The 15,559-nt window shown below is 48.6% G+C and overlaps 1 protein-coding gene across 6 annotated transcripts in view; it reads right to left on the bottom strand.

Annotated features, from left to right (window-relative positions):
- RNF220 (ring finger protein 220) overlaps window positions 1–15,559 on the bottom strand; it is a 327,623-nt gene that overhangs the window by 35,488 nt on the left and 276,576 nt on the right. For all 6 annotated transcript variants that reach the window (XM_045027122.1, XM_045027125.1, XM_045027119.1 and 3 more), the window contains 3 exons: window positions 4,802–4,898; window positions 3,578–3,664; window positions 1,703–1,758 (listed from right to left, as the gene is read on the bottom strand). In XM_045027122.1, the coding sequence (XP_044883057.1) occupies window positions 1,703–1,758; window positions 3,578–3,664; window positions 4,802–4,898 (240 nt within the window). The remainder of the gene's footprint in view (window positions 1–1,702; window positions 1,759–3,577; window positions 3,665–4,801; window positions 4,899–15,559) is intronic.

Raw genomic sequence — 15,559 nt, 5'->3', positions numbered from 1 at the left:
GGGATTTTGGGTACCCAGCCAGAGATGCCTTAAAGGGGCCAGACTGAAATTGCTGAGCACCTGCCCTCCGCAAATCTGTCTCCTTCAAGGTATCTTTAAAGGGGCCCCCAAAGTCACTAGCCACCATCTTGGCCGAAGAGTCTATGCAGAGCAGCTTGTGATGTATCTGGCTGTTATGACCCTTGGAGTCTATCCACACTGTGCAGTTTGGTGCTGTGCCGTTGGCCAAGCCCCTGGTTGTGGACTCTTATGAGGCTTGAGTGTCAGGTGACCAGCATTCTATTCCCAGTTCAGCTCCTGCGCTCCCTGGTGACTGAGGGCAAGTCTCCTAACTTGGTTCTGCCTCAGTTCCCTCTTCTGGAAAGCAGGGACGACAGCACTTGCCTAATGCTGTGATGTGCTTGGGGCTCCACAGTGGGAACATGTGAAGTTTTATTACTGGGGGGCTGCTCACACTTCCAACTAGTTTGTTATTGTAGGGACGGGTATGTGCCCAGGGGCTGCTGGCATTTAAAAATACCCCCCCCATGGGTTTAAAAAACCTCAAAGAACGACACATGCTCTCAAATGAGCATCAACGTAAGTCACAGCTCAAACCCTTTTCTTTGTCGCAGATCATTATTGTGGGCAGCCTCCACCATGTATCCTCAGCTGGGACAGAAGCCAGGACACTCCATGCTAAAAGCACAGGCCTCTGCCACTTGGGCTAAAGGAAGAAGTCCATGAGAACAGCAATCGGAGGCACTATTCTCTTATGCTGACACCACAGAGCTCAAGATCTACTTCGGAGACTGCATTAATCTCATATATCCTTTAAAACACGGGATGGCAAAAAAGAAGGGCAGCACTAACATGCGTCTGGGTCAAGCCACCAACACCCGAACAGCAGCACTGGGAGCGAAGCTCTAACAGCTGCTTCGGTGAACGGAGGAGGAGGATGACCCAAGGCGGTGTGGTTTCTGCTGGGAAGGGAGAACTTCCATTACCATGTCCATTATTGCACAGAGGCCTCCTGACCAGCCTCCTCAGATACCCTGCTCCTAGACACTTTGACCACAGAGGGCAGTGCCCCCAGGTCACCACTCTCACCATTTGACTGCTGGCCTGAAAAACTCCCTGTTCTCTACAGATGGGATCCCACTCCGACCCTCAATGCCAAGAGACAAGATATGGCTCCCACCACAAGAGACCTCACTGGTTACCAACTGGCTTCCTGTGTCACCAGGCCAAGCAGTCACCAGCTGGTTTTTTCCCTTTCATTCAGATGCTATTTTATGACATTATTCAGCTCAACAGGAAGTTGGTGCGGCCTAATGGTCAGAGCCCAGGAGTGGGAGCCCAAAATGCCAGAGTTCTAATCCTGTCTCTGACGGACAAGTCTCCACCTTGGGGTCAGCCCCTCAAAGGCCCATGATGAGGAATATGTGTGGGGCCCGCTGAGATCCTCAGAAGAAAGGTGTTCTGCTGGTGACGAGTATTGTTAATGATACTGTTTGGGGGTCAAAGGGCTATCTATACACATGATCACTGCCTGCTTTTACTGACATGCAGCTACCATGACCACTACACAGGCAAGTGACTGCAACTCAAAACAGGTGGAAGATCACCCTGCTCCCCCTGTCCCCCACACCCTCCAGCTAAACCTGCAAGAGAAAATCTGCCTGTTCAGGATGGAACAGTAATTTATGGATCCAACACTCACCATCGCTGGCCCATTTGGAAAACTCTGGCGTTATTCGGGTACTGGGCGTGCCACCACTAAAAACAGAGAAGAGAGACAATGCTGAAAGCGGGTCACGGGGAGTCCGTGGCCCCTACAGCACACACAAGCCTCACTGGTTTTTGTAAGTTTCAACAGCTTAAATACAAACGTTCCCTCCCACTTAAATCTGGGCATCTAAGCAAGGGACTAGCCTTCTCCAGAACCGGGCTTTGTGCTGGCAAGTGACGTACAAGGTTCCCCGCACAGCTCTCCCTATGCTCCCAACTGCTGCTGTGCTCAACCACTCAGTGGTTGTGATGTTGACTGAAGCCTTGTAACCTAAGGCTGAGTTTTGCACCCAGGATTCCAGAGGCTAAAGGCTTCTCTCTATGTACAACAAACACTCCCTCGAAGAATAAAAGGCCCCGCCGTGAGAAGGGGCAGTTAACGCTTCAAATTTGGGACACCCATTGCACTAAAGCATATAGAACTGGCAATCGTGACCAGTCACTTGTGAGCCAACAGAATAAAGGAGGCAACAGCACAAGAGAATCTTTAAAGGCGCCTAGGTAATTATGAGCACTAAGTGACATTTTCAGCTCTGCGAGCTAAGAGGGTTACATTAAAAGGGTAATCTAGCCTCCTGCTTCAGGGCATGAGCTAATAATTACACTCTGCATTTCACCAGAGCCTTCGGCCAGAATTTCAAAGCACTTTGCGAATATGAAGTATAATCACCCCCATTTTACAGATGGGGCAAATGAGTCGGAGAGGGGGTCAAGGACTGCAAGGCAAGAGTGTTTGAGTGACAGAGCCACATATGGGAACGTGACGTGGTAGGTTCCAGGCTCCTGCTGTAATCCCCACACCGCACCTCCCCAATACTGTCTGCAGGCACTGGCGAGGGATTCCCCCACATCACAATGTGCTCATCTGGCGAGGGGAACGGCTCTACCTCACTCCAAAGCATAGGGATTGGCCACTGCTGAAGGCCCAACAGTCTGATCCAGCGTGGCAAATCCCATGTTTCTACAGAGTGGAACCTAATTCTGAGCCACTGTTTGTGACAGGCTAAGCAGTAAGAAAGCTTCATTACACACTTCAACCGTGACCTCACAGGATCACTCAGTCCAAGAGAGAGAGGGGAAATGGAAACCCTATTTTCATACAGGGCAGAGGGCTAGAAAAACAATCCTAGGTCCCTGTTCACAGTCATTTTGTTATTTGCCTGAAGTACTTCCCCCAGCGCCTGGCTCCCATGGTGCCCTGGCTGCCTGCATTTCACAACCTGGAGCAAGCGAGGCAGGGCTCTCGGTTCCCAGTGCAAAGGCCTGCCACACGAGGGAGCGGCACAGAGCTGCCTCTACTCAGTGCAGCATGCGGAGGGGTCCACTGGCCTGTTCTCCCCCACCCCGGGCAGCCCCCCGCACGGTGCTAGCTGACACATACTGCACACAGCGCTACGGCATGCAAGCGGCAGCTGCAGATCTACCCAACTCTAGTCCGCTCTGGGGAGTGGCTGAGAGTAGGGCCCCTGACTGTGAAAGGGCTGCCCAGAGGGGGATTGCAGCACCCGTCTCTTCTCCACCAGAAGTTAGCAGCTGGCCAATGTTGCTCTCGGAGTAGGCGGCACTGCTGGGGAGTGGGTGTGGCCAGAGTAGCTGGGGAATGTGCTTCTACGACCCCCTAACCATACCCTTATTTGCCCCTTCCTACACCCTGAGTGGGGAATTCAGCCCGCGCCACACGACTGTTTCCTCGGGTGGCTTTGCCTCTCTCTTGCCATGTCTCACACACACACAGCTGAACAGGGGTTTCCCCCTCAACTCACAGCCAGCCAGTTTGGTGAAAACACTCCAAAGCCCGGGCGCTTACTTTAAGACGGCACCGCGGAGTGCCTCCCGCTCTTTGGCTTCGCCCGGCTCTTCCCCGGTGCAAGGGATGATATCTGCCTCTGTGTACCTGAGCACAGAGGGTTAAGGAGCAATACAGCCTTGTCGAGGGGGAGGAGTGGGTGCTCTGCTGGACCCCTATTTCAGCCAGCCAACTTAGCTACAAAGGACACGCAGCGAGTTCATTTGGACAATCTACCTCAGCAGCTAGCTTCCCGGAGCTTTGATTTCAAAGGCAACATGCAACATGGTAACCAACTTAGACAGGAAGGTAACACCCTGTGCCATGTGGAGAGATTCCTTTGATAGTAACATGCGGGAAGAGCTGTTACCAACCTTGGCTTACAGACACTTTAGGGCCGGCTCCTCTGCAGGCATCAGCCAGCACAGTGCCACTGCCTCTCTTAGAGAGATGCTGACTCACACCAGCTGGTGCAGGTTTAATTAAATCCCAGAATAGAGACGATAAGTCTCACCACCCCCGAATGTCAGCGTGTAAACACGGCCTTCAGGGAATTCGGATCGCCTGGCTGCTCCCCCTCCTGCTAGATGCCTGCATTAAACAGCTACTAGAGCTGCTCGGTACAGTCCAGTTGCTCTGGCCCAAATTTCTGGATGGAGAAGTTCCAGCCCTAACCAAATAGTTGGAGCAGAGCAAGTGCACCGGAACAGGGGGTTGGGGGGGCTATGGCCCCATTACTTTTTACTGGCCTTAAGGGTGAGCAACGGGAGGGTGGGGGCAGAGAGGAGAGAGCAGGTGGTGGGATCTTGGGAGGGAAGGGGGCTTGGGAACAGGCAGTGCAGGGGTGGGGCCTCGGGGGAACGGAAAGGGCCACAGTTCGGCTTTTAGGGAGCTTCGGACACTCCTGGAGCAGAGTGCATTCTGGGAAAATCTGAGTATGAAAAAAGGAGACAGAGAATGATTCACTTTCGGTGACATACAAAAAGGTGGTGTGGACGAAGGAGGCACATGCCAGGATGGGGTATAGGAACTAACAAGGACAAGGAAGTGTTGTGGCAGAGACATTAGGGAAATAACCCAAAAGGATCAAGTGTATGATATGCAGTGTGGGGAGCTGCTGGCATTTCTCACGGGCGCTGAGCCTGGTTCACTCAACGTTACACAGGGCAACGCCGTATCACGGTGTCAGAAGCATCAGGCACACGGCTCTGGTTCCACTGAGTAAGAATCTCTCAAAAACGATACTGTGGTTTCCCGTATTCCAGTGTGTCATCTCCATCCACGTCGAGATCAGCGTCGCTATCCGGATTCTCCTTGCCACTGCACATAATGAATCCGGAGCCTGGAGGGAATAAAACGGGTGGACTAGTATCACGAAACAGTGCGCTGTAGCAAAACATCTCACAGAGCAACATAAGGAGATCCCTTGAAAGAAATCCTAGGCCAGAGGCTGGGCTGCGTGGGCTCTCCTTCAGAGCTCAGTCATGTATTTTGAACAGATTAGCAGCAGGAACCAGTGCCAATCAAAGAATGAAACAGTTTAATTTTCAATTATGAAGGGAATTTTAGAGATTTCCATCACCCTCATCATAACTTTACTTTTTGTAGCAAGGAAAAAGGGGAGCTTGAGGGTTATAGGGGGTGGTTCAGAAACTGGGACTGTGTCTCACTCATGGCTGAAAGCTCAAGCATCAAAATAAATTAATGGGTGTAGCTAAGTTTGTTCATCACATGGTTTCTCAGCCAAACACGATTACATAAGGCCACTGGGAAACAGTGAATTGAATCTTCATCATGAGGACTATCAATGCGGGCAAACAGACACCAGGACAATAAAACACCTATTTTTGTAACGAGCGTTGGCCTCTGCTTAATTTTGTCCAATATTAAATGTTCATGAATGAGAATAAAACTACTTCTGGGAAGCAGATAAGGGCACACTGGTGTTAAGGGCCCTAACGAGCACTTCTTACCCAGGCAGAATCCCTGCTGAAGTATGAAGTGCTGCATAGCCCAGATCCTGTGAAGTACTGAGCACCCCTGATTAACTCCCAGGGGAGCTGAGGGTGCCCAGGCTCTCACAGGATTGAGTGCCCCCAAATACTTAGTAGAAAGTATTTAGGAAGCCACATCAGAAGTGCTAATCTTTAGGACAGAGCCAACATAGGCAAGAAGCATCTTCGAGCGCTGTTGTTATCGCTTGCTGGGCTTGCCAGCCAGGATCAGGTTCTGTTGAGCCAAATGTTGTACAAACACAGCAAGAGGGGTTACACCGAACAGTTACAATTCAACAGCTCCGTTGACCGAGGGGGAAACTGAGGCACTGAATAATTAAGTGACTTGCCTAGGGTCACACAAGGTGTCTGTTGCAGAGCTGGGACATGAACCCAGATGTCCTGAGTCCCAAGCCAATGCATTAATCACAAGGCCATCCTCCCTCCGTGCTGAAGGGCTGTAGCAGAGTCAAAACATTTTGGTACCAGATCACTAACCCTGGCTCATGTCAGGTTTAACTGGGCTTTGAGAGCAAAGGCTTCTTGTGCAGCGTGAATGCGCCCAGGAAGGGAAGAGATGGTGAGTTTCAGTTAGGGATACTAATTTGGGGAAGGATTATTAATTGCTCCTCATAAAAACAGAACTCCCCCCATCCCCCAAGTCACCCTCTTGACAACACAAGGACCTGACTCTTCTCCCAGTCCACTGTGCTCTCAACCCAGTTTATGCTGTCAATACCGGATCTGCGTCCCCCTCCCTGACCCCCCCATGTTGGTGGAGCAGTATTTCTTGCTGGCTATATCCCCAGTGGGAGCTAGACAGGATACAGATCTCTTTCCAAGGACACCACTCGAATGCAGTGTGTCACTGTCAGTCTCTGAGAACGTACACGTTATCAGTTAAGCTGCTAATAAAATTTGTTTATAAAGACTTGATATTTCTCTTCCCCCGTATAAAACGAGGGCCTTTAAAGAGTGGCACTTTCAGCACTCCATCAGTTTTCAGGATCACCTCTCCAGATTAACTCAGCCAGCCCCTGCTCCCAAAGCGACGACCAGCTTTCGATTTTCACCAGAGCTACCAAACTGCAATTATTGACACCTATGGAAGTGCAGCACCCAACACCGGGTTCTGAAAGCAAGGCACAGCTTTGCGATAAGTGGCACGGCCTTCAGAAGCATACAGGGCAGCGCCTTTGCCAGCCGAGCCCATCAGAAGCATTTCAAGTACAGGCTGAGTCATGCTATATGCTGGCGGCCAAAGTACATCCTGAGTTTCCTTCTCTCACAGCAATGGTTCATCCACTAAATCTTGACTCTTTCAGTTCATCACAATGTTTGGGAGAAGATTTAAAGTAATACGAGAGACCTGTCAGAAGAGCTGGATGTTCTTTCAATGCTGCCGGAGAACTGGCAGCAAGAGATGTAGTGGTAATTTACAAGCATGACATTAAACCTCCAGTAACACCATCTTCTGCACCTGGCATTACTGTAGCCCATCACTTCTCAAAGGCCATAAGCTTTGGACGTACAGGTCTTCATTTTTCTTTCCAAGAGGTGGGGAACACAAATCATGCAAAGCTGGGGCAGAGACTTGGCCAGTCCCAGAAGTGATTTGAATGTTAGCCAGATACTTGGAACAAGTGCCTGAGGGAGGTGGTGGTGTCGTCGAGGGTCAATTGAGTGTAAAAGGGATTTCTCCTTTGGTTCCTCTATCTGCCCGTCCCTCTGAAAGATGCCAGGCACAGGGGAAACAAGCATGTTTTCGTCCATTTGGTTTCTAAATCGTCCAAGCCAAAGAGTCTAGTGGCTCAGGGTCAGAGTTTAAGAGTATGTAGCCTGGCTTCGGTGGTGTAGCTTACCTACATTAAGGCATCTGATTTCAGAATCCTAACCCCCATCCTCACTGAACTCTCATTTGTGCATGGGGTGTGCGTGTCATTTTGGCAGGTTTTTCAGTTATGGGAGCTGCTGATGGAGAACTGGAGGAATCATGGTGATATTGAACACCCGCGATACCGCTAGGTCTGGGAACTTCCATTCTGACCTCGGAGATCTCAGTTTGGCCCCCATCTCAGCCCCTGGAATAAGCCGCTTGCTCAGTCAGTACTGAGTTACTAGCCTTGGGAGGAGTTTTGTAAAGTGCAATGTCAGAGCAATAAAGGAAGGTGGACAATTCAGACCATAGGACAAAAAGCTTTCCTGAGATGTTTGATGGATGCACACAATCCACTCATCCTCCCTGTTATATAACCTCACTCCCTTCCCACCAGAGCCTCCTACTACCTCAACATCACGTGCAAAAGAGCATGAAAGCAGGTCTCTTCTTTGATCACCAGTAGGGAAACAACATCTGTCTGACACTGCAATAAGAATGTAAGAATGAGCACACTGGGTCAGACCAATGGTCCATCTAGCCCAGTATCCTGTCTTCTGACAGTGGCCAATGCCAACTGCTTCAGAGGGAATCATCAAGTGATCCATCCCATTGCCCATTCCCAACTTCTGGCAGTCAGAGTCTAGGGGACACTATCCCTGCCCATCCTGGCTAATAGATAAATGTATTTAAGGAATTTATCTACTTCTTTTTTGAACCGTGTTATAGTCTTGGCCTTCACAACATCCTCTGGCAAGGAGTTCCCCAGGTTGACTGTGCATTGTGAGAATACTTCCTTTTGTTTGTTTTAAACCTGCTGCCTATTAATTTCATTGGGTGACCCCTAGTTCGTGTGTTACAAGAAGGTGTAAATAACACGTCCTTATTTACTTTCTCCACACCAGCCATGATTTTATAGAGCTCTATCATATCTCCCCTTGGTCGTCTCTTTAGTGCTAGTTGAGACCAGACTAACCCCAAGAGACTAGTGATTTTGGATGCCTCAGTTTAGGGGCAGGTACTCAGCGCTTCCTGCAAGTCCGGCCCTTTAAGCCACATCAAATTTGGGTACCCAAAATTGCTAGTCACTTTTGAAAACCTTGGCTTAATGATACTAATGGGAGCAGTGCTGGCCAGATGAGGTGACGGGTAGCAGGGGCCGGCCAGCACCAGCCGGCCTCGTGGGGAGGGGAGGAGGAGGAGGATGTGTGTGGGAAGCCATGAAGGTGTGTTACAAAAGAAGATACTTTATTACGATCTGACGTTGCTAGAAAGCCATGTCAAGCAGGGCAGCCTCCTCAAACAAAGTGCACGGTTTAAACATTCAGCTGCGTTGCAGCACAGGGACATTCAGCGAAGAGGCTGGAGGCCATGCTTTCCAGACGGATCAGCTGAGGACTCCCAGTTCTGGGCCTGGAGGGGCAGCACTTAGAGGTTAATCCCCGGTAACCCTGCCCTACGTGTTTCTCCAACACACAGTCCTGACTTCACCTAACTTTACCAAATAAGAGACAGGATTTTTGTAACAAGAATGTGAGCTGTTATAGATTATGCGTTGTCAACAAAATTGAGTCAGGAACTGTATTTCTCGGTCTGTGGAACAAAAGCAAACCCCCTACCTAGTGGGCAAGTCAAAATGTAAGTTTTAGAAATTTACAGGTTCCTGTTCTCTGAAGGAAAAACAGGTTTCTGAGAGGTGTCAAGATTGAACAACAAGACCATCGATCCTGGAATTGCCACTACATAGAGGAGAACACTAGAGAATAGAAGGCAACGCACAACCTGACCAGAGATCAGCTTGTGAAACCGATGGCCCATCACACACACTTTCAAACATGTTTCACCCAAGGGAAGGTTAGTTTTAAGGCCAGTTCCGATAGGTCAGGGTTTGAAGCCAGAGTTTTAACTTGTCCCTCCTGATGTAACTTTTCTGGTGTTGCCTCCCTGCACAAAGCCAGTGAAAACACCCAAGCAGCTGTTCAAATATTTGACGTCTGAACCGCTTGACATTAATTATTCATCTCAGGCTCATTCAAACCAGATTTCTGGACAAGTGCTGTTATAAATGGATTAAGAGGACCACTAAATGCAAGGAAGGCCTGACAGGATCACACCTGCTTCTAACTCACTCCAAGTGTAAAAAGGACTCAGAACTCCCACCTCCTGCTTACCCTTTGTCATGGGCATGCTGCCATCCAGACACAGGGAAAATCTGAAACGGAGCGCTGGGATGGCTGCAGAGCATAGCTTGTACTTGGTGGTACTTGGAAGTGAGGCTGTTGTACTAGAACAAAATGTGAATCTCCAGGAGACATCACATCACATTGTTTCACCCAGCTGATTTATGGCTCATTACAATGCGATGGAACATGAGAGGGGTTATTCTGGGCTGGCTTAGTTGTCTGAAAGCGACACAGTAATTCACTATTATCGGCAAAGCCACCTACAGAGGAGGTTTAACACCAATGCCTCCCTCCTCTTCACAAAGAGGACGGTTCTGAGGACTGAACTTTATGCCAACATGCGAATAAAGTCACAGCTTTCACCTGAAAGTTAAGGTGTAAGTCTGATCTGGGAATTCGTAAGAGGCCCGATCCTGCAGCCATTACTCACATGAGAAGCCATGGATTATACAAGGAAGGAGAGTAGGATAAGGCCCAAAGTGCATTGAAATTACACTGCTTTTGGATTAAAAAGGAACCCTGACATCATTCCATTTTCTAGCTGCAGCATTCTTCTGCTTATGCTGTGTTCTGTCTGCAGCAGACACGTCATATGCTGCCCTGTGTGATAACACTAACCTTCCCGGTGCTCAAGCGGTGCAAATCTCTGACAGTCTTAATCCCAGCTGCCTCTTTAAGGGCCAGACAAACAAGAGCGGGCAGGCAGGTCAGACACTGGGGCCATTAAGCCAAGAAAAAACAAAGTTACAGCTCTGTCTCCTATCCCCATTGCTCTTGTAGCCAGGTGCGCTGACAAGCAATTCCAGCACTGCTGTTGAGTGGCACCTTTATAAACCATGTGACAGTTTGGGAGACAAACTCTCCCATCAATCAGAATGTACCTATCAAGATCACTTACCTAGAGTGTCTGCAGCCCTCCGGAATGGTGCATACAGCGTTAACCGCCCTTAGCACAAGATCCAGTTACTTCTGACTATTCTAGGAGCTCAGAATAACCAACACTGCCACTGCAAAGCTTCACATCCATATTTCAATGTGAAAACAAGGAGGCCTATTTCATACGCCTCTTGGCCACCATGCAGGCCGCAGGCTCGAAGGAGAATGGAAATGCTTCCCATGGCCTCCTATACGTGGAGATGAGAAATGGATGGAGATGGCTATCCTGGCAGAAAGTGCTCTTTTCTCCTCACACAAGTTTCCACAGCACCCCTGTGCCTTCTCCCAAGCCCGGGGGCTGTTCCTTATATCTAGAATGACTTTTCCGACCTTGCATGTCACAGGGCCTTCCTCAAATCCCACCTCCCTCTACACGCCCTCAGAGGGCAGCTCACCTAGCATTTTCAGTGTATACAACTCAAGCTGGCTAAGACTCCGTCATTAACTGAATATCTGATTTCGATTATAGATTTAGAGAATAAAGAGATTTTTTACAAGGGACCTGAATTCAGCTTGTGTGTTTCTCCTGTAGGGGCTGATAACAGATGGCCAAAGTGACAGTCTACGCTGCTTCACTTGTTTGCAGTATCGGCAGCAGCTCTTGCAGGGAGGAACCCTGAATCTACGTGGAGGCTGGAAACAGAAAGGCAAGAACGAAGCACAGTTGCGCAGACTGAGACGACCACAGCCCAGCAGGGCAGGCAAAGCCCTCATTGGCCCAGGCTCCACTGCTCAACTCCGTCCTGGCGGGTGAGCTCGTTTTTTTCAGTTTTAAGTAGGTGTGTTTGGTGTGTGCTGCAAATGCAAACCCAACAGGAGACGCTAACCCTTCAGTGCTGTGCTCCGTGCCACACTGTAGTTATTAGTTGTGTTCCTGTAATGCCTAGCGGTCCTACCCAGGGACCAGGACCTCACTCCGCAAGGCGCCGTACGCAAACAGAACAGAGACTGGACTCGTAAGGACCAAATCCCTCCGGGCATTATTCCTGCTTCCTGAAGGGTCCCACTTTTCACCTCCATTGCTCAGACCCTCAGCAAGCTGAGCTGATGGGGACTGCACCACCCAATTCTTATCCGAGCAGAGGGACCGGGAAAGACAACAGCCCACAGCATGAAAACTGGTCTGCAGGCTGGGGTCGAGCTGGTGAGCGCTTGGGACACCCTCTTGAAGCAGATCCGAGTTCTAGCTGCTGGGCTCCAAGGAGGGAGGGCTTGAACGCTGGTCAGGAACATTATAAAATTCTCAATGCCGCCTTCAAAAACAATCCATGTGACTCCAAACACAACTCCGCAGTGCGCAGGCCTGATGGGGGCTGAGTTGGCTGGAAGAGAAGCTTCTGTGCTGCTCACAGGTAATTTACACATGTTCAGGAAGAAAAAGCCTCCCGTAAGTTTCCAAGACTGCAGGTTTTGCTAATCACCCCCCCCCCAACACCCACTGCAATAACTTGCCTCAGCACAGCCTCTCCTTCTAGCACAGGCCGTGCATGTTCTTAAAGAAATGTCACTCACTGGCTTCTTGGAGAGCGAAACCAAAGGCGGCAATACAAGCATTTTATGCAGAGACCCTACCAGGCCGTCAAGGCTTCCTAAGAACAGCGCTACCACCCCAGCTGCTGAAACAGCCCAAACTAGTGCTAAGAGGACAAGGTGGCACAGATGTGGCTTGATTTTTAGGAAGCGCCTTGGAAGGAAAGAGAAAGCTTTTTCTTTCTCTTTTTACAGAGGGGAACAGAAGAAGAGCCCATCCTAATCAGCCATCTTTCTCCAGATCAATAATGTTTCAGCGGATCTGATTATCAGACAGTGAAGTGGTTCCTCTACTCCCGTGTACCATAGGACTTAACATACAGGAATTTGGCTAGCAACTTTCACCAGGGGAAATGTACATTCCGAGATCATGGAAAGCTGTTTGCAGGACAGAACTGTATTTCCAAGTGATGTCAGGAACCCAAATCCAGTTCACATGGAATTGCAATTTATCAGGGAAATGGACACAGAAGAGCACATCTGCACAGGCCTGTCCAGTAAATGTGTCGCTCCCAGGTTACCCCTGGGCTGGTAGGTAAAAGTGTGCAGTTTGGTCACTAGACTGAACAATCAGTGTCCTAGACACCTGGAGTGATCTTTACTAACAACCAGAAGAACAGTTGGCTTTAAAGAAAGGGTCGCATGGCATTATGACCACTAATAACATTTGGTAGCAACACATGCCAATATAAAGGGAAATCAAACATATGGTTCAGGACATGAGCTGGTCACTGCAGGGGTCGGGAAGGATTTGGTTTCTCCCGCACACCACATTGTGGCATTGGCTAGGAATATTGCAGGGATTTCTTTCATGCCTCCCTGTGAAGCAGCGAAGTGGACACTCAGCCCAGTGGTCTGATCCAACATGGCAATTCCTACCTAGCTTCCTGGAGCTTTGTGCCTGTGTAATGCACTGAGGGACGAGCCTGCAGCTCTTTGGAAGGCTGCAATTCAAACCCCACTGCTGCAATACAAAAGAAGAATCAGAACCACGGTCTTAGCAGCCATTGGCTTGATTTCCATGATCGAAGAAGGGTGGCTCTGAAAGCTTTAGTTCCCGTAGAGAGAGGGTGGAAACAAAAAAGGGACGAGGAGAATTAAAGTAATCTTGAGTCACTAAGCAGATTCACATCACTGGATCAATAAGCACCGCTGACAGGGATCACAGGAATGTCGCAGCTTTGCCAATAATAAAGCAGTGCAGAGAATGCCTTTTCGAAAGCAGCCGAGCATGAAGCAGCGAGGCTGGTGAACAGCTGAAAGTGACACCCCGGCTTACCGAGGCCATCGCCAGCGGCAGGCCCCATTGTCATTCGCTTGAAGTAATGATAGGCAGAGAGATTTTATTTGTGGGTAGAGGAGGAAGAGTGGGTGGAAATGGTCACGGGCTGATATAACAAGGCCTAAATTTCATAAGCCAAACCCACATGCGCTACTCCAAACTAATTCTTTTCTAGGCCAGGAAGAAGAAAGAAAATCAGTGTTAATTTAATCAATTGATCAGCCTATTGATTGCGAAACTGGAGCTGCTAGTTAGCCATGTGCAGTAATGCCCTCAAATCTGAAACCACAAAACATACCATTGATTGCTTCACTTGCTGCTCCAAAAGGAAAAAAGAAAAAAAAACCAAGATGCACTTTCAAAGGAAGAAGCAACTTCCCAGGCCAGGGAGAGGATGCAAGTGAATCAGAACACAAGCCAGGGAACAGGGATAGCAGTGTCTTGCGAGTTTCAAACTGAAATTAGTTACAGATGCAGTCACGGTGTCTTGTGTAAACTCTATCGATTGGGTGGCTGACAGCCTTAGGAGCCTCGATGCTAGGACAATCAATCGGGCTGCAGTGTCACCTGCCACTTTGCTGAACAGTTGACAATGCAATTATCCAGTGTGGAGGCAGGGAGTTGGCGTGTGTCAAACGCAGTTAGCCACTTTCCGGGCACTACTCGATAATGCGTTTCACCGCCTAGTGTAAGAGACGACATGCAGAGACAGGAGCTGTTTAGAGCCATCGAGACCTGCAAGCGCTTTTCCTTTAGAAAAATCTCACTGCCCCAGACTTAACAACTGTATTCTAAAACGCTATTAAAATCACGTCAATCAGCGACTTGGTGGGTAAGGCTGAAGTTTGACCTGAGAGCCCAAGAGGTAGGCTGCAGTTCTAGCAAAACTGCAGACGGTTTGAAAAATTATCAAATGACTGTCTTAAAGCCTGGGAATTTCAAAGCTGGACTGGACAAAGCACTAGAAAAATGGATTGGAGGGAGCAACTCTGTGTGTGCAGCAGATGGGACCGGATGATCTTATACTGTATGTCTAACATCTAGGAAAATAGAAGTTTAAAGGGATGCTGTCAACTTGAAATCTAGTCAATTTCAACAAGTGAGTAGTTTCAGGTGCTAGGCCTGCCCCTTGACTCTCCCTGCCAATATTGGTAGTTTTACAACCACTTTTCCTTTTTATTTTTAATTAATTTTTCTCCCTCCCTTGTTGCTGTGTGACAGACCCACTCACACACACCAGGGGAACCAACTGCACTCAAAACACTGTCCAATGAGCCAAGCAAGTTGAAGGAGAGAATATTCCCCCTCCAGATCTCTTCCCAGCTACGGCGATCTTAGGTGTTACACACGGCAGGTAAATCATTGGACATTAGTGTCTAGTTGATCACCTCCCTTTAAACAAACACTGTACAGCAGTCTGAGCACAAAATTTAGGTTCTCTTAAATTTCAATAAAGGCTAATATTAAACTGAAACTTGTAAAAAAAAAAAAAAAAAAAGGTCCAACACCATCACAGTAGAAACAGTCTACTGAGATGTAAACCTTCCCTATGCATTGGGTCATTGACCGAGAACCCCCAAATGAAGCTGACTAGTCTAGTTTCATTATAAAAATTGATGTAAACACACTGCATCAAATGCTGAAGAGTACACAGGACTTTAATATTTTAGGATATGCTTCACCTTTGTTAGAAGAATTGGACAAAAGAGATTTTTAACTTTGCAGTGTCCCATTAAAAAAGTATCTAAAGGTAATAATTGGAGATATACCAAGCTCCTAGAACTGGAAGGGACCTTGACCTTGAAAGGTCGTTGAGTCCAGCCCCCTGCCTTCACTAGCAGGACCAATTTTTGCCCCAGATCCCTAAGTGGCCCCCTCAAGGATTGAACTCACAACGCTGGGTTTAGCAGGCCAATGCTCAAACCACTGCGCTATCCCTCCCCCTAAGCAGAGCCAGCGCACTGATCTCACCCTTTTTGCTTAGCATGTTCCACAATGAGTGTTACTAATGTTTGTGAAGTGCTACGTGAGACCTGTTATCGACATGATGATATATCAATTACTGGGTGTTATACAATGCTACGACTTCGGACAATTCCTAAGCCCCTCCCCTTATCTCTTTGTCCTCCTCATTAAACCCAACCCTTTTAATACTGCTGCCTGGCTACTTTATGGCAGAAAAGGTTCAAATGCCACTGAACA

The sequence above is a fragment of the Mauremys mutica genome, chromosome 8 (genome assembly GCF_020497125.1).
Source record: "Mauremys mutica isolate MM-2020 ecotype Southern chromosome 8, ASM2049712v1, whole genome shotgun sequence".
Taxonomy (NCBI): domain Eukaryota; kingdom Metazoa; phylum Chordata; order Testudines; family Geoemydidae; genus Mauremys; species Mauremys mutica.
This window is presented reverse-complemented; position numbering and strand designations above follow the sequence as displayed.